The 20,085-nt window shown below is 44.6% G+C and overlaps 1 protein-coding gene across 1 annotated transcript; it reads left to right on the forward strand.

Moving 5' to 3' along the window:
* The first annotated feature begins 2,579 nt into the window (after positions 1 to 2,579).
* On the forward strand, positions 2,580 to 10,855 carry LOC135910783 (calcyclin-binding protein). The gene is made up of 6 exons (XM_065442879.1): positions 2,580 to 2,736; positions 3,815 to 4,031; positions 5,088 to 5,184; positions 6,527 to 6,626; positions 7,245 to 7,339; positions 10,230 to 10,855. The coding sequence occupies exons 1-6, from the start codon at positions 2,719 to 2,721 to the stop codon at positions 10,390 to 10,392; spliced, it is 690 nt and encodes a 229-aa protein (XP_065298951.1). The 5' UTR covers positions 2,580 to 2,718; the 3' UTR covers positions 10,393 to 10,855.
* The last annotated feature ends 9,230 nt before the right edge of the window (positions 10,856 to 20,085 follow it).

A 20,085-nucleotide genomic window follows, 5' to 3' on the forward strand; every position in this document is an offset into this window, starting at 1 on the left:
AGCCTTTTTATAGATCCAATCGTGTTGACCATGATTTTAAGGTCCGTGAATTTGCGACAAGAACTGGATTGTTTAGAATGTCTTTCTTTCCTAAAACCATTAGGGAATGGAATATACTGCCGAGTGATGTTGTGAGAGTTGAATCAAATGATGCTTTCTTTTTGATCTTGTAGATTGTAGATGTGCATTGCTAAGAGTGTTGCCTTTTTTTCCGTTTTTTTTTCGTTTTTTCTCTTTTGTTATCACTTTTAACACTGTACAGGAGCAGAGGTGTCGTATGTATTTCTTCTTGTACCCCCCCCCCCCCCACTGTAATGCTATGGCGCTGTGGGTTCCTAAATAAATAAATAAATAAATAAATAAATAAATAAATAAATAAATAGAAGATGCTATCAAAATCCAAGACGTCACAGCCCCCAGGTGCGGGAACATAAGTAGGCATCGCCACCCGTATTTCGTTGCGCTTTTTCTGACTTACCAAACGTCTTATCGTTGTAAGAGTGGTGTTTTTGGTGTTGTAGAACGGTAATTTACTGATGCAGAAGAAATCATTTTCCCCTTTAGTGTCCCTTTAATTGCGGCATTTTTGTAGTAAATTACTTATGCAAGCGCTCCAGAACGTTATAAGTGCGTTTTAAAAGAATCGGCGTACAATGTAGCTATGGCGGCACTGGAAGAACGAGTCACCGAAATCAAACTTGGTTAAAACTGACGAACAGTATTGTTCATGCGCATGCGAAGTTAAAGGAATATGGCGGGTGAAGTACGGCATTTGCTAAGGAGTCATATCCGGGCAACGCTTTAAAGTGTGTCGTTGAATTATGCGGGCAGCTGAAACTCTTAATGCAACTGAGAAACAGCCTAGCTGGAAATTAAACTCATTCTGTAAAGCCGCACAAGCTTGCTGCTTTTATTTTTCTTTCTCGGCATTTAAGAACCTTCGATAAATTTTTATACAGTATATTCATTTAATTTTTTGCGATGGCGACGCACCTTAGTCAAAGTATTATACGCCTGTTGAGTGCTTTCAGTGGGGTATTTATTTAGCGGCTCTAAATATTTTAGCTTTTTTGTTAAGGTTTTGTTAGTTGAGACAGCTCACTTTTGTGAATTGATTTACGTGTTCTCTTAGAACTATGGGCGCCTCCTTTCAGTTTTAGAAAAATTAACACGTAATGCATAAGTTAAGCGTAAGATGAAGTCTATTTCTTTTTCGTTTACGGGGAAATGTGGACAACGAGCCACTTTAGCGAAGTACTTTCAACATTTTTGCGTCTTGCTTATTTTTTTTCTCTGTCACATAGCTGCTGACCCATAACTACACACTATATGGTGCCAGAACTTCTCTAACGCGCAAGAAATCACTAATTATATTCTCTTTTAATGTGACCTGCTCAAAACTCGCAATAAATGGAGCGCGGCTTCTTGGCGTAGGGGTTGTTTACAAGGGCTCCCTTACACGTCACGAAAATCTCATTAGAAAACGCGTCTAATTGACCCACAGGGCGCCATGAATCACTCTCAATCTACAAATTCGACATGCATATATACAACAGTGCACGTAGTCTCTCTCTTTCTCATATTCCTAAAGAAAAAAAGATGATAGGTCAATGCACGTGTAAAAGAAAACGGTTAGCAGTAGTTCCAATCAAAGCAAACTTCTCTCCAGATGTGCCGCGCGTTTTAGCGGGAACCGGAAACACGCGAATGTATTTTCTTTCTTCGAACCCGTTTCGAACCAAAACGAACGGGTTAACAAAGCTCCGAACAGGTTCGAACCATTATAATTCTTGCTCCGGAGCTGAACCTAAGCCGGACCGAAAATCGTGGCCCCGAACCCCAAACAAACCGGAAAAAGTTTCGATTCGACACCCTGTTAGGTCGATAAAAAGTTGCGCGTAGAGCTACTCTGTGGCATAGCTCTGTGGACTAGAGGAGTCGTCGGAAATTAGAACATCCTGTCAGAACTATGAGGTAGAAGATTGGATGCGGAACTCTGCAGCGGCGGTTTAAGATTACCTCGAATTGTCGTGAAACGCATTTGCTCATGTTTTGTGAAAACTGTGGTTGCAGGAAATCATCGGAGGAAACCATGGGATTAAGGTTCATTCCACGTGAAAAATAAAACCATTTAAATTGAGCGCGTATGTCCGCGCTCAGCCGCGATGTCGCTGCTGATGTTAGTCAGCTGAAAAGGCACACGTTCTCACAGTCTCACAATCTCGGAGGTTCCTAAGCACCGTGTTCGAAAGTATGACTGACAGGTTTGTTGATACGGCATGACCCGATTTACTAGCGCTAGTAAGCCATGGCGGAACGCACCCCCGTTGTTACAATTATTTTTCGTTCCTTTCAATGTCCCACTAGTTTCTGCTACTCTAAAGCAGTCGCCAGTCTCTTCATGTGGAGAGAGATATGTGATGTGAATACCGTGGGCACTATAATGTAATTTTAGCTACGCTAGTGTGCACTAAAAATGGTCATGCTACGTTGTAAAACGCTGCATAATCTTGTTTAATGTGCTTGAAAACACCTCCTTACACCGTCCTTGCAAGATGGCCGTATTGTTAGCTGCTTAATAGCGTCCTCTAGGGAGACGTCAGGAGTGACAAACTCAGTAGTTCATTCTAGCACGTTCTAGAACTCGTTGCGGAGTGAATAAAATCGCGACGGCGTGATAAGCCGTTTTTGGTATCGCTGCCGTATATTGCGATTAAAATGCCAAAACTCGAGGAGGTAAGTGGTCGCAGCCAATTCCTCTACGTCCTCGCCTCGGCGATCGCGTGTGGTGTTCACCTACAACTAAATGTTCACAAAAGCCGCGATGACTGCATGCGTGGAAAACGTGAGCGCGCGCGTTTACTCGCCGTTTGTGCTGCTCGCGCACGAAGATCCTGAAACTTAATTCTAGCGCTTGCTTTCACGCCACACAACACTTTAGCGACATGTGAATTGGACTTCAGCGTGCTGGACCGTGCGAAAGGTTATGCCGCAGTAATGTACGAACTTCCACGCGCTAGCAACATTTGTTCTACTTTTCGTTGTCATGCTGGAATTTACTTCGTTTATTGGATCGAAAGAACTAAATGCGATGTTCTGTTTTATCCATGAGCAGAATTACACAACCAGAACAGTTTTACGTTCGCCGTTAATATTCAACGCAAATAGGTCTTTCTGCAGCATCGCACTTATCCGCCTACTCGCATGCAGAATAATTTAGGAGATATATGCGTACTCACGAAAACAATTTACTCTGTGGCTGTATATGGACATTGTCCACGGAGATTTAGGTCTGGTTCTATCCCGTCGTGGCACGTCTGCCTCTTGTCACCGCTGCATTGTCAAAGCAGAAGCCGCCTCACGTGCAGCGAGCAGTGGCTTAGCCAGACAGTTTTTTTCGGTGGGTGGGGGGAATGGCAGAGAGGGAGGAAGGGGACATGGGACTGTGAGAGCCGCGACAAGCACATTACGGGGGTAGGGGGGGGGGAGGGGGTACGTTTCATACCCTGGCTACGCCACTGGCAGCGACGCACTCATCCCAGCTATTTGAATATTTCTAGAGCGACGCATTAGGCAGAAGACCGTTTACATGAACATTTATTCCATTAATCTACAGCTTCATGCTGTAAGATCACATGGCTGTACCACACACTATTGAAACAACGTACAGGCACCGAAAAGATCAACACCATCTTCATGTTTTTTAGCTTATTTGTTTGTGCGGGATGCAAGCAAGCATGCGTGAAATATTTGTAATGTGTTGTGCTTAGTCCCAAAAATGCCAATCTGACTGTCTACATGTTTATGCTTGCAGTTGGAGCAGGACCTCGTGGAGCTGCGTGCTCTTGAGGCAAGTGCCCAGCGCAGTCGGGTGCAGCAGATCCTGTCCATTGAGATTCGCAAGCTTGAGACGGAACTGATCCGTGAGCGGGACCAGGTAGCAGCTGCCACAGCTCCCCATGCAGAAGCCAGGCATGCCACCTCACAGCAGTCGCGCAATACCACTTTCACAACCAAGATCACAGACTATGGTAGGCTTGCATGCACCTGCTTCCCTTAGGAACCACGAGACAAGCTCATTTCTCTCATCCTTTCTCTCGTTGCTTGGTACTTGCAGGTATATTGGTTACTCTAATTTAGCTCTCCGGATGGACCGAAATGAACACAGGATGAAATGCACAACCTATAAATTGAATTTCAGATGGAACGATATGAAACATTTTCTTTACAGATTAGGTTTGTTGCTTATTTATGTGCCCACATTGCTCTGGTGTTTAAATGGACAAAGAAGAGCTCTTTCCCTCCTCGTTTACTCTGTGCGGCGCCATTACTCCAGGAATGATTCAATCCCTTATCTTTAGTCTCCGAAAGCGAAAGATGCCATTTGGCAGTTGTGAGCTGGCCAATTCAAAAGTTCATCAGTGGGAAACACCACTCACAGAGTTCCAAATGTACTTGTCTCACTGAACTAGCAGAAGCCGAGTATTATAATATATTGCACAGAAAACTGCACAGTTCTTCAGCTTGACAGTGCAACATATTTTGGGATGAGATGTCTAAATGTTCTCATTGTTTCTTCATGCTGTATTATATCTTGTGCAGGAGTTGCCACGTCAGTGACATGTATGCATGCTTGCACCTACCTTGCATGTATAATACTGGTGTCGCGCACTGCATTTCTATTGTGATTGAGCGAGGTGGGATTGAATTTCTAGTTTGTGATTAGCTCCTTTGCACACGCTGCGGAAGGAAGCCAATAGCAGACGAGAAATTTTATACCAATTGGGGTTGATCGTCATCAAAAGTGCTCATGGGATACTGGTATTAGTTGATCTGTTATCAACATATAAAGGCTATGTTAATAACATGGCCTTTAACATAATTTGGCAGTAAGCCGTTTTTAGTGAGATTACATCTTCATTCTATTGCACATGTCTGAGAATTATTGCTGCTTATATCCCTGACATGTGAGTGCCTTTCCCTAACATGGAAGCATTGCAAACCTGTTCACCATGCAACCAAGTTGCAAAGCCTCAAGATGTCGCACTCGTACACCAGTAACTTCCATGTCACTAATTGCATTGCAGCTTGGGACCAGTCGGACAAGTTTGTCAAGCTGTATATAACGCTGCCCGGAGTGCATGAACTGCCCCCAGAGAACATCAAATCTGTATTTGGCACACGGTGAGTAGACTTACATCAGCGGCACTTGAGCTGTAGTGTTTCATTGGGCATTTGGATGCATAGAAGCATGTGTTGTGACATTGTTGAAGCGCCATAGGTATGGCTGGAGAATAACTTCTTTTTGAATAAACACTGCCTTATGAAGAACTTAAAGGAAAGTCCAACGTGCATTGGTTGACCTCATTGTACAGTGCGTAAATAGTTCCCTTGGCCCCTTACTCTATACTCTCTCCCTGTCCCTTACCCCTCACCCACACTGCTGATCGCCATTCAGGTGTCAGAAGATGTAGCTGGACATCTACAGTGTCGTCAGTAGTAATTTCCTTCCTTTTCTTCATGACAACTTTACCGCCAATTACTAAGTGATTGAGTGGCATTCTTTGAAGCCCGGCTTGAAGCCTTTGCACTTATGAAAGATGGTTATAAGAGAACTTAAAAGAGGTGTCTGAATGGCACATAGGAAAGCTCTAGGTTCCCATGGTTAGTGGCATAGTTGACTGGAAAATTAAGCACAAGTAACTTGGACAAGGACACATGGAACAGACGAGGACAAGCGCTTGTCCTTCTGTAGTGGCACAGATGTGGCGGAAGCAGATGATAATTAAGTATAAACCCCACGCAACGATCTTGGCGAAAAGTGATGCGATGGAGATGGCTGTCATGTTCGCTTGCCACCTGCAAGTCGAACATCATGTGAGCGACGAAACTGAGCGATGTCTTCCCTGTGTTGCTGGTATGAGGGCAGCAAATAAGTGCTGAAACTGGCATGATGCATGCTTTTACTGTAAAGAGCAGCATAAAATATTTCTGAAGGTCTTGCAGTAGGTTTTTTGTCGTTGCACGTATTGAAATTTATTCGTTTGCTTGTTCCGTGTGACAATCAGTAGTACTTGACTAATGTACATTGACTTCCGGCTTTGTGCTATTGGCTAGTCATTCATAGCACTTCTGGGTGACGAGCTCTAGATTTCCAGAGCCGAGCAGCAAGAATGAGTGATCTGTTCGCGCGATGGCCTGTTTCGTTGCTCGAAGCCGTTGCTCGTCGATGTTGTGCACAACATTGCCCTCATAGGGTTTGGGATTGAGATGGGACCAGACCTAAGGAGCATCTGCAATAGTAATGGCACTTTCACAATTGTATGCTCATATTGAGGGAAAAAATGAGCCAGGTCTGTCATTCAAAATGTGCTGCAGCTAAAACAGGCCATCATCCAGTGAGTGACAAACTTGCTTTGTTTCATGCAAAGTGGTTGTTAACTTTTGATATACGTACCATGATACTGTTACATTGTACATGTGACTGTACTGCACGGGAATAATCATACCAATCTCTTCTCCACAGGCGGTTAGAACTCGAGGTCAGTTCACTGGCTGGTCGGAATCATCAGCTGCTCATCACCAGCCTCATGAAGGACATTGTTCCCGACTCCAGCTATCACAAGGTGACTGTTGGCTGCCACAGTGGTGATAATACTCTAAAGCCAGAGGCTTACAAAATGGAGGAAGAAACAGATATGGCATAGTTCACATGGTCATTTAAATTTAAATACAGCTGTATGCGCTGGTCAGTCGCACCTTTCATTTTGCACTAAGAACTTTCAGATTTTCTGCTTTAAGATCTGTGCCATGCACAATTTGCCTAAAAAGCTTAGGCGAGAATACCTGGCAGTGTGCAAATTGTGAGTGATGTGTTATGTCATCAGTTCGTTTTGCATATATAAATGCATAGGGTAAATGTAGATACACACTAGCTTTTGCCACTGTTCATTTGGTGTTGTGTGTTGTCTCATGTGCCTGATGTGTCTGTTGGGCCTGTGCCATAACAAACTAGTTCATGCAAAGCGCCATGTCGTTCATCTCGCCTCCTGGGCAGCAGCTGTGGCATTGCCCAGTAGCTTCCTGGACAAGATTACACTGTGGGAAGTGTGCCTTGCCTTGTTTGGTATTGTGTAGTGCTTTCACAGTGCATGATCAGGGGATGCTGCAACTGATTACTGTCTCATGTGAAGTTGTAACAGTAAGTTAGATCACGCTCATGAAGTTATTGCTTCCTTCTGCAGGTAAAGACCGACATGGTGGCAGTGTTCCTACGAAAGACATCCGCAGACAAGTGGTCGGACATCAATGAACTCGAGAAAAAGGCGAAGGAAGCAAAGTAAGTAACAGGAGTTGGTTGCATTGCATTGCGTTTCAAAAGGCGGCGAGAAGCCCTCTTCCCAATTTTGTAGCATGCCAGTTGTCATTTGGAAGACTGTGATATTGAAATTTAGCTTGGCGATGCCATTACGGCAACTAGTGATTGGCTGCAGCACTTTCATTGTACCCATATACTAAAGTTGCTGGCTGATTTTTTTTTAATATGGAAGTGTCTGAAAATCTTTTGGTTCAGCCGTTCAATTAAAACAAGATATATGTATGAACGAGTAGAATGTATTGCTATTCAGCGTTGTGCTTCAGTGAATTAATATCTGCTTGAAATTTTGAAACTGTAGAGGCCCCGAGGCATTTTGTGTTTCGTGTCATGATGCCATAAAGTGCATGCTACCTTTGTTGCTAGATGCTGAGAATTGAGGATACGCTGTGTGAATTCAGTTCGTAGCTCTTCGCTCTTATGCAAAGTTGCATCACTTCATCTAGTAAATGGGCAATCTTAATAGGTACTTGTTAAGAGTTTTAGTATGCCCGTCATCATCTGACCATTTGCGGCTTACTGGGTTGCCAGAGGCGCAAACGGCTGAGTTGGTGGCGCATTGTTCAACCAGTCATACTTAGAGCTATTATTGCACTAACCAACTGTATTACACCTTGCTGCTGGTGTAAATTTTCAGCAGCCGTGTAATCGTGAGCAAGTTGCCTTTTTATGCGTTTTTTTTTTACAAGAACACTCGTGGAACACAAAATTGTGTCTCTAAGGCATTGTGATTAGACGAAGCATCACAAGACGTTGCTACCAGGATCCAGTAACCCAATCCTAAATTACGCAAACGCCATTGTGCTAAATCTCTCTACTGTGATGTTACCAATTGCCTATGAACTGAAATGCCCATTCATGTCTTGTCATTCTAGCCCATGCATTGTGATCTCATGCCCGATTGCCAGTGAGCCTTACTATGGTAGTGCAAACATAGTATAGTTACAAGTTTCTCGCAATAACTGCTTGATGGGCGGAGGTGAATAAAAAAAATCAAACACAGTGACATTGACAAGGTCTACCCAGTGCTGTTTTATTGCAAGCCAAAGACCAAAATTTACAGTTTGAGGTTAAATTAAGATCTCTCCACCGCTCCTGAATGGCACTTGGAAAGCTGAGAAATCGCCTTGGCAATGGCAATGAAAGTGTGAATACAGTCGTCGACCGTTTATTTGGACCTCACAGGGACTGCGAAAATGTCCGAATAAACAGGTGTCCGAAAAAGCAGATTAAGAAAAAAAAAAATGAAATCCTTTATTTCCGCGCACTTATTCGGGCTCGGCAGTAGTAGGCTTGGAAGAAATCATGAATGCGCCGTTGCACGCTGTTCCGTTTACGCGCAATCAGATAAGCGTGAATCTCGGAGAGGGTCGTACGGTCACTATTGGCGGCTGAAAGCACAGTCACTGCTTGTACACGCTCCGCATGCGACGGCAGCGTAGCACATGGTGCGTCATCTCCCGACTCAGAGTCATCGCCTGGCGGTGCAGCAGAAACCTGACGAATGATCTTGCCGTCGTCGAGTTCTGCGCATGTCAGTACAGCAGTGTTGGCACCTATGAAACTGTCAAATGAGACGGTGTCCGGAATCGCAATGCAACCACTGCACAGGTCTCGGCAGAACATTTTACGCGTCAGTAGGGAGCACATCGGAAGGCGACAAATCTTAGGCCTCCCGGCACCCGCTTGCCGGCATTCCCCAGCGCAGTCTGCGCGGGCACTGTCGGCGCCATTAGACCCTTGATGCGATGTTTACGTATGCCGCGTTGGATCACCGAAACCTCGACACAGCACACAAAGCAAACACCACTGTGCCGACACCAGTCGCACAAACGAAAAATGCGGCCTGCTCGCAGCGTCTTGCGCGAAAAAACAAATCAGCTGCTGGATTGTCTTGACATTGCTTACTAAGCTGAAACCGGAACTGCTGCAGAGCCGCTCTATCTAACCAGGCAGAAACGATGATGATGAGCGGGGATTTCCAGTAGCGCCACTTCGTGGGGCAGCAAGGAAGCTCCGTTAAAAACAAAAATGGCGTTCAGCAAGTCGAATCATGCACCGGTCAGAGTCGGTGCATGGTGCTCTCGATCGAGTTGGCTAAAGGAGTGTCCGAAAAATCAGACGAGAGGTTGCAAGGTGTCCGAACTTTTGGCAGTTGTTATACATTATGGTCTATGGGGAGAATGGCGGTGCCGCGAAGCTGACCGAATAATCAGGCAGGTCCGAATTTTTGGAGTCCGGAAAATCGGTCGGCGACTGTATTGGCGAAAACCCAGATTGCAGCAAATTTGTTCATTGCCACCACGTTATTGACGTTGCCCATGCAAGGCATGTTTGAAAAATGGAGCGAGACGCAGTGCCTGGAATGTCAGTAGCCATTATATATTGGTTCGATAGATGTCCACGTAGTCTAGCAGGTCATTAAAAAAATCAGTCAGTGACTGTGCCACCGGTTGTAAGAGCCCACTAAAGCAATCTGACTTTTTACATGAAACTGTGAGACACCAAATCCACATGCAGCGCTTGTGCAATGTAGAATTGAGTACTGCGTCTTCCTTTTTGAAAGTACACGCAGGATCAATTCAGGGAACTTTACAGCATGGACACAGTCATCTGCACCATTAGTAAGCATTGAAATGGCATGTTTGCACACCCTGAATATATTAATGCATTGAAGTTGTGCTTTTTTATTTGTGATAGAAATCAATGGCAATGTGTTACCAGTCGACATGTGCCAAACTGTAGGCCCAGTGCCTTCATTTATACTTTCAGGGATTCCATTGAAACTGCTAGTTCTGCTCAATTACGTAACCCACGAAAGCTGCAAATGTGACATTGATTTCTGTTCATGCAGGGTTCCAAAGCCGGATGTAGTAGATGGCAGCGACCCGGGCTCATCACTGATGAATATGATGAAGCAGTTGTATGACGAAGGTGACGATGAAATGAAGCGCACAATAGCAAAAGCGTGGACAGAAGCGCGGGAAAAGCAGCAGGAAACTGGGGAGGGCCTTTAGATGGCGACACTGTGGCAGGAGTCCCACTGTTGTGGAGAAAGTGAAGGGGCTGTGTCTGTCACTGAAAGAACGGTGCATTGGACAGACTAGCTGGTCAGGCTAGACTGTGCCATTCCTCGAGCAGTTGACAAGCAAAGTGCTTCCCAGAAGACTAGGCAAGCTTTCACTATATGCGGTTTCGGTTCCCCATATAAATCGGTTCTGTTAATGACATGTGAAGCCTCGCGATGCATTCAATGACAAAGGCTTGTTTTCTGCCTGCTCTGAAGAGCCATGGTGTCCAGTGAGCAAGCATAGCGAACTGGAGGGATTACCTGTAGTTGACAGTGGCACTTTGCTCGAAGCTAATGTGGCAATAGGCGGCCATTTGTGAAGAGTCTGTTCCGGGTACAGTTCTCAAATCTTCAGCTGTCCTGTGTGGTTGGAGTGAAAAATGTTCATAATAAATGTACATAAATTTTCACTGGCTACTGTATTCTGGCAAAACTGCTCTTATTGTCAGTTCCAGGGAGGCAACATCTGCCATGACTCGTGAACATAAACACTACCTCGGTGTGCCCGTTGCATTAATGGTGCTTTGGCCAACAGCAAGGAACAAGGCAGTATAGTCGTTCTGTCAAACCTGCATGTCGAAACTTTAAGTTTTGTGTGAAACATTTTCTTTTGCAGGTCTGTGCCGAGATACTTAACAGATGAGATATTCCTCTGTTTCATCCACAACAACGATTGAAACATGCACATATCTGCCTTCTGCAGCAATGCCATATTCAATGTATAGCTTGTCTTGGAAATGGCCGGAACACACTGCACAACACACTTCACTGCAACCGTGACAGACAGCCCCCCCACCCACTATTCGTTTCACTGAAAACATTGTGTACTTTATCTGGCATTGCTGGAGCAAACACATACCTTCTCTCCATCCTTGAAGCAAGTGGCTGCCCTTTAAGCTTTATTAATCACAGTTCACAGTAGAGCCTGTGATGAAGCTGTTTCATTAAATAGTCTCATTCACACCCTTTTTCTGCTGCTTCACTCGAAAGAAGGAAGCATCATAGCACTATTCCTGACAATGTTTAATGAGATTGAACAAGCATATGTAAGGGTGGCGAGTCCTGCACCAATTCCACTAATTTGATACGCAACGAAATTGCTGCGCTAAATCGTGCTGCAAGCAGAAAAATGACCAAAATTGCACCATGCTGCGCCAGAAAATCTTTGGCAGCTTTTTCTTTGGCAGATGTCAGCGAAAGATTGCCAGTGCGGTGCAGGGCTTTGTGTCGTTGATCTCAAAGGGCATGTAAACGCAACTTTTGTATTCTGGCTGCCAGTGGGTGCAAACGGCCTAGTTAAGTCCCCTTGGTAAAACTAAACGTAGTGACATTTTTATATCTTGCCACTGGAACCAGTGAACAAGGAGGTCTGGGGCTTATCCGCACCACCCAACTGGTGGAGCAAAGTTGTGTGGTTGTGCTGGTGCCATTCCCACAGAAATTGGTGCACTGCTGGCCGTGCCTTTCGTTTTCTAAATTTCTTGTTCTGACCTGCGCCGGTGTGAGTGGTGCGCAGCCCCATGATAAGCGCAATTGCAAATCCCGATATGTCGATCGCATTGCTGTGAAGCGTGAGAGATGAGGGGACTCTGAAAAAGAGCTAGAGAGGAGGAATGTCGCTTTCTTTAGATTATTGAGGGAGTTGGGTGCTCCCAGTGAGTCCACCGAGCGGCATTGGTTAGGCGTATGTTTCCGCCATGTTTTAGTTGTCATAATTTTTCTTTTTCCTTTCTTTTGTCCTCTTATTGACACATCTGACAAAATTGAGATGCTTTAAGGCTTATGTCCTACGCCTATATGACGCTGTGTACAGTCCCGCTGTGCACACAAACACTTATCGCTTATGCGGGCTGATCATCCAGGGTGTCTACCAAGTTAACATTTTCAAGTTCCTCGGGTTTTCCAGGTTTTCCCTGAGCAACACAGAACTTTATTTTATGTCAAGACAGGCTGACAGCCACGTCGCCTGATGCTGTCACTCTCAAGCAATAATTTTTAAAAAATTACAAGAAAAACAACTTAATTAAGTTTGAATAGTAAGGAGCAGTGTTTATTTTATTCAAAACAGAAAACTGAAGGGAGGGGATAATAAAATGCACAGCAAATAAAACATTCGAAAAAGAAAAATGATAAAGCCCATTGTAAATAAAGCCTGAACATTTTCAAATATGAATAAAAAGAGATGGATACAGAAGCAAATATTTTTGAAAATGAGCTATTTCTATCAAGTGATGGCAAGATCATTCGTATTAGGCCCAAACTTTGTCACAAGTGAGATTTTCTCAGCAGCTAGAAAGTCAACCTGAACTGTCCTTACATACACTCAGACCATGCACAGTGCCTCCGTTTTGTGTTTCACTGCTTTCAAGAGTTTATTTTGGTTTGAATGAGGGTAACCTGCACCTTTGCATCAACCAACACTTTGCTTTTTGAGCTCAAGCTCCTTCAAAACGGCAGCGCAATTCCTTTCCCGATCATTCCTCAATGCGACAGTCATTTCTGTCCTTGTCCTCATTCCACCGCACGTTCACCCCACGGATCATTTGAAGCGTGCTCTTGGTCAGTTGTACAGTCAACGTTCGATTTTTCAGACTCTAGGGGTTACGAAAGCATCCGGAAAATCAAATCGGGCAGTTGAAATAAACGAATGCATGTCTTTTACTGCCCCTAAGGGCTCAAATCATCACAGGCACATCCAAAAATGCTCTGAAGGCCTGCCAGTACACTTATTACGCATATAGGAGCCCGTACTGTGACAGGAGATGGCGGGTGCATGCTTGTATAATTATGGAATACGTACTCTGCCCCGTGACAATTTCCCTTTCCCAGGCTTGTTAAGCTTCACCGCAGTGCTTCCCATACGCTTCACCGCGTAACATCTTGTACTGAGGCGAAGCTACCATTAGGGAACCGGCATTATGCAACGCGCCATGCTTTTTAAGCTTCAAAGCCAATCATGAGGATTACAGAGGCGGAGTCGGTGCCATTACTGACAGCGGCAAGTTCTTTCAATTAAAAATACAGCACCGAATGGCAAGAATCTTAAGAGGAAGCTTTAGCTCGGGCCCAATGCCGACGCGGCCTATTCAAATACATGTAAAACGCAAAAAACGTTTTTCTGAGAACTCCTAGAGCGACTTTAATGAAATTTGTTGCATTTGAGAAAGTTACATTCTAGTGACTGTTGGAAGTGGAATTTCGATTTAGGACCTGCATTTTGTAAAAAAAATTTCGAAGATTCAAAAGTCTAAAAAAAAGCACGAAGTTTACAAATAGCTCTGCATCAAGAACAGATATCTCGGTTCTGTAAATGGCACTCATTAGATCATTGAAAGCGGACAAATTCGATATGTCATTTTATATCTTACGTTATTTTACGTTGTGTAAAGGGTTCTCAAAAACTATTTCCATATTACTAAACTTTTTGAGATTCATGTGTAACATATCAATTTTGTCCGTTTTAGATGTACTAAGAGGTGCAGTTTACAGAATTGTCGTATAATTTTTCATTGCCGAGTTATGGAGTTGTAAACTTGATAGTTTCGTTTTCTGAAAATTTGTGATATTTGTCTATTTTTAGTAAAAAATTGACAACCTAAATAAAATATTCGAGACCAACAGTCGCTAGATTCTAAGTTTTTCTTTTAAATGCAACAAACATCATCAAGTTCGCTGCAGTGGTTGCCGAGAAAAACGAATTCTCCTTTTACATGTATTTAGATGGGAGCACCCGAGCTAAAGCTTCGTCGAAGCAGCTAAGCCTCGCGTTGCCGCGGTGGTGGCTACGGCTGTCAGCGGATCTGCGTGCGAGAGCGCTGGTTCAAGTCGGTTAGATAATCAAAACGGCGATGTTGGCTTTGATTAATGCTGTTTAGGACCTGCAGTCGCGGCAAGTATGGAAAATCGGACAGCGAAGGATTCTTGCATCTGAAATTACAGACGTTCTTATACATTGGCTCTATGGTGTACGTGGTGGTGCCGCGAAGCCGTCCACATTATCGGGCATTTCCCAAAAATCGGGCATCCGGAAAATCGGTCGTTGACTGTACACTGGCAACTCCACCAGCCAACGACATGGCGTCAAAGACAATTCGTTACGATTCCTCTCTTTTACTTGAGTCAGCAGTAGGGTGACTTTCGTTCCCTTTCAATAAAATGACAGCTAACTTTCCCTGATTGAAGCACAGATTCTCCGATTTTTCCCCGAGTTTTTCCATACTATTCGATATCCCTGAGAATTCCCCGTTTTCTCGTTTGGTAGGCACTCTGATCATTACTTTGTACAAATGTTATGGATGGTGGTGGGGGTAAAAACAAACTTTAAAGCGGGGTCAGTCACCTGCAAAATCTTGGTTTGAGCTAGTTGGTGCTGTCACGTTACCTAAAAGTGTCTGAATAAAACTTATGTTCACTAACCCTAGCTTCACAACTTCTGTTGCAAAATAGTTCCAGTCACTTTGCTAGCATTAAATACAAAAATAGCCTGACAGGTCTTTAGGCTGCTCATGCAACACTATTTCCATGCTGCAGAATGCAAGTTTTTGCGACTGTTACTTCACTTAGTTATACAAATAGCCAAATTTTAAATTTACATGCTGCAGACTGCTCCAATTTGTTTCAGAATCAAATTTCATCCGCTTCAAAAATTTGCTACAGAACGACAGGGCATTCCCACCCCTTGCATGTGTGCTGCACGATGTCTCATCGGGCACTATTCCACTGACTTGGTCAACACCAATGCAGTTCCCAGGCTATAAGTGAATATCGCGAAAGAAGTCGTGGAGATTAATCTCACGCTCATTTGAACACTTCGTAAGCTCCAAATTACAATATCATCACTCCTGTAATAATGTCTATTGCTGCGAGAAGATTAGGACTTGTTGACATGGTCACTATTGCAGACCACACAGTGGTCCCCCATTCTTGAAGGAATCGCAACATGCAGATCCTTTCACGGATCGGAATATCGATTCACATCGCAATTTCGTTTAGTACTTGCATCATGTCCACCTGAGCAGGAATGGCTGTGTCTGATGGAAGTCGCTGTGCCTTGGCAGGTACTATAATTAATCAAACTGAAATTGGTGTTCATAGGGAGTTGCAAGGCCCACAAATGTGCAATATGTTGCAAAAATTTCACGCTTGCGTGGCTCAAGCAAGGACAGTGTTCCGCTACTGGCAGGAGCGTTGTGCACACCAACGATCTAAGCGCACTTGTGTTCCTGCTGAGCTGCCGTGTATATGCTCTGGTCCGAGCAGTAAACATCAAGCCAATGCCTAATATCATTTCACTGTGTGGCTAACACCGACGGTTTATAGTCAGTCTCACCTCGTGTACCATCGAGGTGCAACACCACTGGCGGTGCTCATCACACCAGTGCTGCGAGACGCCTGGTAGCTCCTATGGTGCTCTTCCTTCTGCCAGCAAGAGTTTCCTTGCATGCTGTGCTGCACCTATATGTTCGACATATATCTAGTTTGAACATCGTCCAAGGTGTTCAAGCACAATGCTACACCTTGCTGTTGCCACCAACACTGTGCCCTTTGAGCGAAACCGCTACACATTTTTTTGTTGTTCCCAACTGTACATATATCCACATATACCACTTCTGTAAATGTTCTGTCCAACCGAGTTCTCCCGAGCACCGGATGGTCTTGCATACAGTGGCAGACGAGCTTGTGATGAACAAGGAGCCAGTAAAGAAACAGACTCCAAGCTAATTTTGCGCACTTAGGTTACTGGAGTGTGTAGGAAACACTGCTGACAGATACAGCAAACAGTGTAGTATCCACCTTCTGTGTGGCTGGAAAAGGCAGCAGTATCTGCTGGGAATCCAGTGCTTAGCGTGCACTGAAGGCAGTGGTAGGGACATCTGTACACGAGGTGGAGAGCTTTTTCTTGAGCCCCCTTGTCTGGAGAAGCATACGTACAAAAAGCCACAGAGTTTTGTAATTACTAGAAGGGACTGTGGTGATAGTGTATACGGTATCTGCAAGCAGGGCAGTTTAGCCAGCGTGGGAATGATGGTTAGTACACCGATTTGCTTAACTTTGTCCATATGGCTTTAAGCGACTTCGTGACTTTCCGCTCGTTTTCGTAACTGATTGTTTTCAACAAAGTACAGTGTTTTAAATAAGTAAGCATGAATAAAATTGTCCGACAGCAGGAATCGAACATAAGACCTATACGCGGCGTGCACGCCGATGGCCGCGCCACTGGTGGCGGCCTTGCGCAGAACGCATGGGAGAGGAGCGAGCCGCGCGCCGTAGCACGCCGTAGTTTGTTGCGTCGCTGATAGTGCTTCTCCGCCTTATTTGTGTTTTCAGAGCAAAATAGGCAACACCCTTCGCATGTGTGGGATGGCCAAAGCTTCCGAAGAATGTCGATGAAAAATTGTTGCAGGGTGGGGGGCTCAAATACCGGCGAAAACGTGCCGGCGATACGGTTCTAATTATTCCCCGCAAAGCCTCATCAGCAGGAGCAACGGGCAATGGATCGTCGCTTCGGCTCGAAATTTCTTGTTCTCATCCTTTCCTTTGTCGCTTCGGTGTTTTTCCTTTTTTTATTATTATTTTTTACTCGATTGTAGTTAGACGCGTAAGCGACGAAGTTCGTCTGCAGTGCAACATGCGGTTTAAAGGCATTTCGCTAAAGTTCGGAATGCCGTTTGCCGCTTATATTGTTTTCCGCTTCTTTACCGCGTTGGGTTAGCTAGGCAGCACGACTGCACGAGCGCATTGTATTCTATGTTAAAGCTACAGAAGTTTGCTAGAACTGAAACTGTTAGTTTTATGTGGCCCGGTAAATCCTCGCACCAGCTGTCACGCACTTCATGTTTTTGCATCGATTTTATGCGTGGCTTCGCACATGTTAAACTGTTGCTAGTTGCTTCATGCATAACTCTTGATTCTTTTGAGCTGCGAGGTTTTCACCCTGCCTCGTTTGTAAAGGGTATAAATCACGCTGTGTCTTATCGGAATGACACCAAGCAAGTGCTTCTTTAACAGCTTTATTCATTTCGCCCGAGGGCATCTTAGATATTGTGGTTTTTTGGGATATGTGTTTAGAAAATAGGTAGCTCAGGGCGAGAATTGCTAATAGTTGCTGCATATGGTATTTTTGTTACATTTTTCGCTGATCCATTTTTCGCTGAATAGTTCGCGTCACGTTTGGTAAGTCATCACACCTTGATGCTTTCTGAGCAGACTTAACATGCCAAGTGATTTGTTTGTTTCACAACGTAGTGGCTTCTTGCAAGTGAATTTTGTACTCAACTGAATTATTTCTTATTATGCTTACGCCGCATACGACTAAACACGACCTTGCCGCCAGCGCTCATCTACTTGGACTTGCGCTGCTCTGCCTTTAAATATATCATGTGGCACCACTCTCTAGTAACATTTTAAAAAACTACTGCAAAGTTAGTCAGACTATAGCTTTGTACGTTTCCAAGCAGCTCCCTTAGGGAATTTAAAATTGCAAAAACTGCAGCGCGAGCGGCAGTTCATCGGCGTTACAGCGCTAACACGCGCTTTTATTAACCCGTGCGTTTGGTGGCTTCGTTGACTATGTAGTGTACGCGTTTCTATCAATAAATTCGCAATTATTCTTCTTCAGGCGACTTTCACTACACTTATTCGGCGGCGTCACATGTATTCATCGGCAGAAAAATCACAACGGCATATGCAGACATCGCACCGTGCGGATTTGTTATCTAAGTCTGCACTAACGACGGGTGCTTATTACTGAGGTACAGAAGCAGCATTACGGCAAGGGTAGAATTTAAAAAAGAAAACACGGTCGAGACATCGCATTAGTCAACAAAATTTGTCGGCAAGTTTACATGAGCTCCACTTCATGTAAATGGTCTTCATGGCGTTTGTCTGCGGGATGCACCTGGCGCGTATGTGGACCATGTTGCCCCAAACACCGGTAACATCTTGTTCATACCCGCTCCCACAGAGGTCTGCGTCTTCCCTACAGCTGTCACCGCAGAAGAAGCAGTCTGGCGCCCGAATAAAGGACAAATCGCAGCCGCGAACTCCAGTCACCCTTGCTGCAAAGCGTTGTCGTCTGCTACTGCTCCCACGCGTATTGTTGGAAGCGCCCGCTAGGTGGCTATCAGTGGCGCCTCTATAGGCGGTGCACGCGGCCTATAGCACAGAAGCCCACTGTTGAAACCATTACACCATGGATGCACATGTCTACAAGTGGCATAGATCAATAACTTCGCATGTGCCGGGGTGGGGGGGCAGCGCGTTGGGATGCTTGGTGCATTCTGGTTTTGCCGCCTCGACAGATGGAACCACTGCAATCAGTAATGATTATACACATTCGCAGTCTTGTTGCCTTCTGCATTTAGAAAAGTATAGCTTGTTTGGAAATTTAAGAAAATGAAGGCAGATAGAGTGTGATAAACAGGGCCACATGAAAATCTTAGGCCAAAAACACGAAGTTTAGACAAATCCATGTATAGAGCTTCCTATTATAGTTACTAGAGGGAACTCTGGTGCTGTGTTCGTTCCTGTGGTGAATGAACAATTGCAAGACCAGAGTTCCCTCTAGTAATTATAATAGGAACATTTGCAGGCTTGGAGCGACGTCTGTCACCGGCAAAAGATGTCGAGAGCGAGTGGGGCTATACTAATCCAGGTACAACCAAATTAGAAAGGCCCACTAAGCTTCAACAAGACATTCCCTCACCAGAATAGGAATTGGCCTCCCTGGTGCAGTATTCGGCCACTCCCTCTCAAATGACTCAATTACCCAATGGCCCAGAGTCCCCAGTAGCTGTGGAGCACCTGACCAAGGCGGCGATCAGACCTGTAATGCAGCAGAGGGTGCCAAGAATCTCTGAGTCTGGACAGGCCACCAATGGAAACTGACCCTTCCAACATTTAACACCCGAACACTCTCGAGTGAGGCTAGCTTAGCAGGACTCTTTGAGGAACTATCAGACATTGTTTGCGATATAATCGGCCTTAGTGAGATTAGAACTGGTGAGGCTTATACATTGCCGAATAACAGCCATGTCCTCTGCTACAGAGGTCTACCAAATAAGAAGCAATAAGGTGCAGGATTTCTAATCTACAAGGACATAGCGGGCAACATTGATGAATTCTACTGCATTAATGAGAGGGTAGCTGTAGTAACCAAACTTAAGAGTTATGCATTAAACGTAGTACAAGCCTACGCTCCCACATTCAGTCGTGATGATGACCAAGCAGATCAGTTTTATGAAGATGTTGAATTAGCAATGAGAAAAGTGCAAACTCAGTATAATGTAGTAATGGCGACTTCAATGTAAAGGTGGGGAAAAAACAGGCTGGTGAACAAGCAATTGGCAACAACGGCGTCGATTGTAGGAATGCTAGAGGAGAGATGTTGGCAGAATAAGCTTTGAATAATGAACACCTATTTCAGGAAGCGTAGCAACAGAAAGTGGACCTGGAAAAGCCCTAATGGTGAAACAAGAAATTAAATTGGCTTCATATTTTCTGCTTATCCCAGCATAGTGCAGAATATAGAAGTGATAGGTACGGTAAAGTGCAGTGATCATAGGTTAGAGAGGGCTGGGATTCACCTGAATTTGCAGAGAGAAAGAGCAAAATTGGTCAAGAAGAAACAGGTCAACCTAGA

This window comes from Dermacentor albipictus, chromosome 5 (genome assembly GCF_038994185.2).
Source record: "Dermacentor albipictus isolate Rhodes 1998 colony chromosome 5, USDA_Dalb.pri_finalv2, whole genome shotgun sequence".
Lineage (NCBI taxonomy): Eukaryota > Metazoa > Arthropoda > Arachnida > Ixodida > Ixodidae > Dermacentor > Dermacentor albipictus.

Excerpts from the sequence above, each read along its gene's own strand:
- LOC135910783 (XM_065442879.1), top strand. Across the intron at positions 4,032-5,087 it reads AACCAAGATCACAGACTATG|CTTGGGACCAGTCGGACAAG; the intron begins GTAGGCTTGCAT and ends ATTGCATTGCAG. Across the intron at positions 5,185-6,526 it reads AAATCTGTATTTGGCACACG|GCGGTTAGAACTCGAGGTCA; the intron begins GTGAGTAGACTT and ends TCTTCTCCACAG.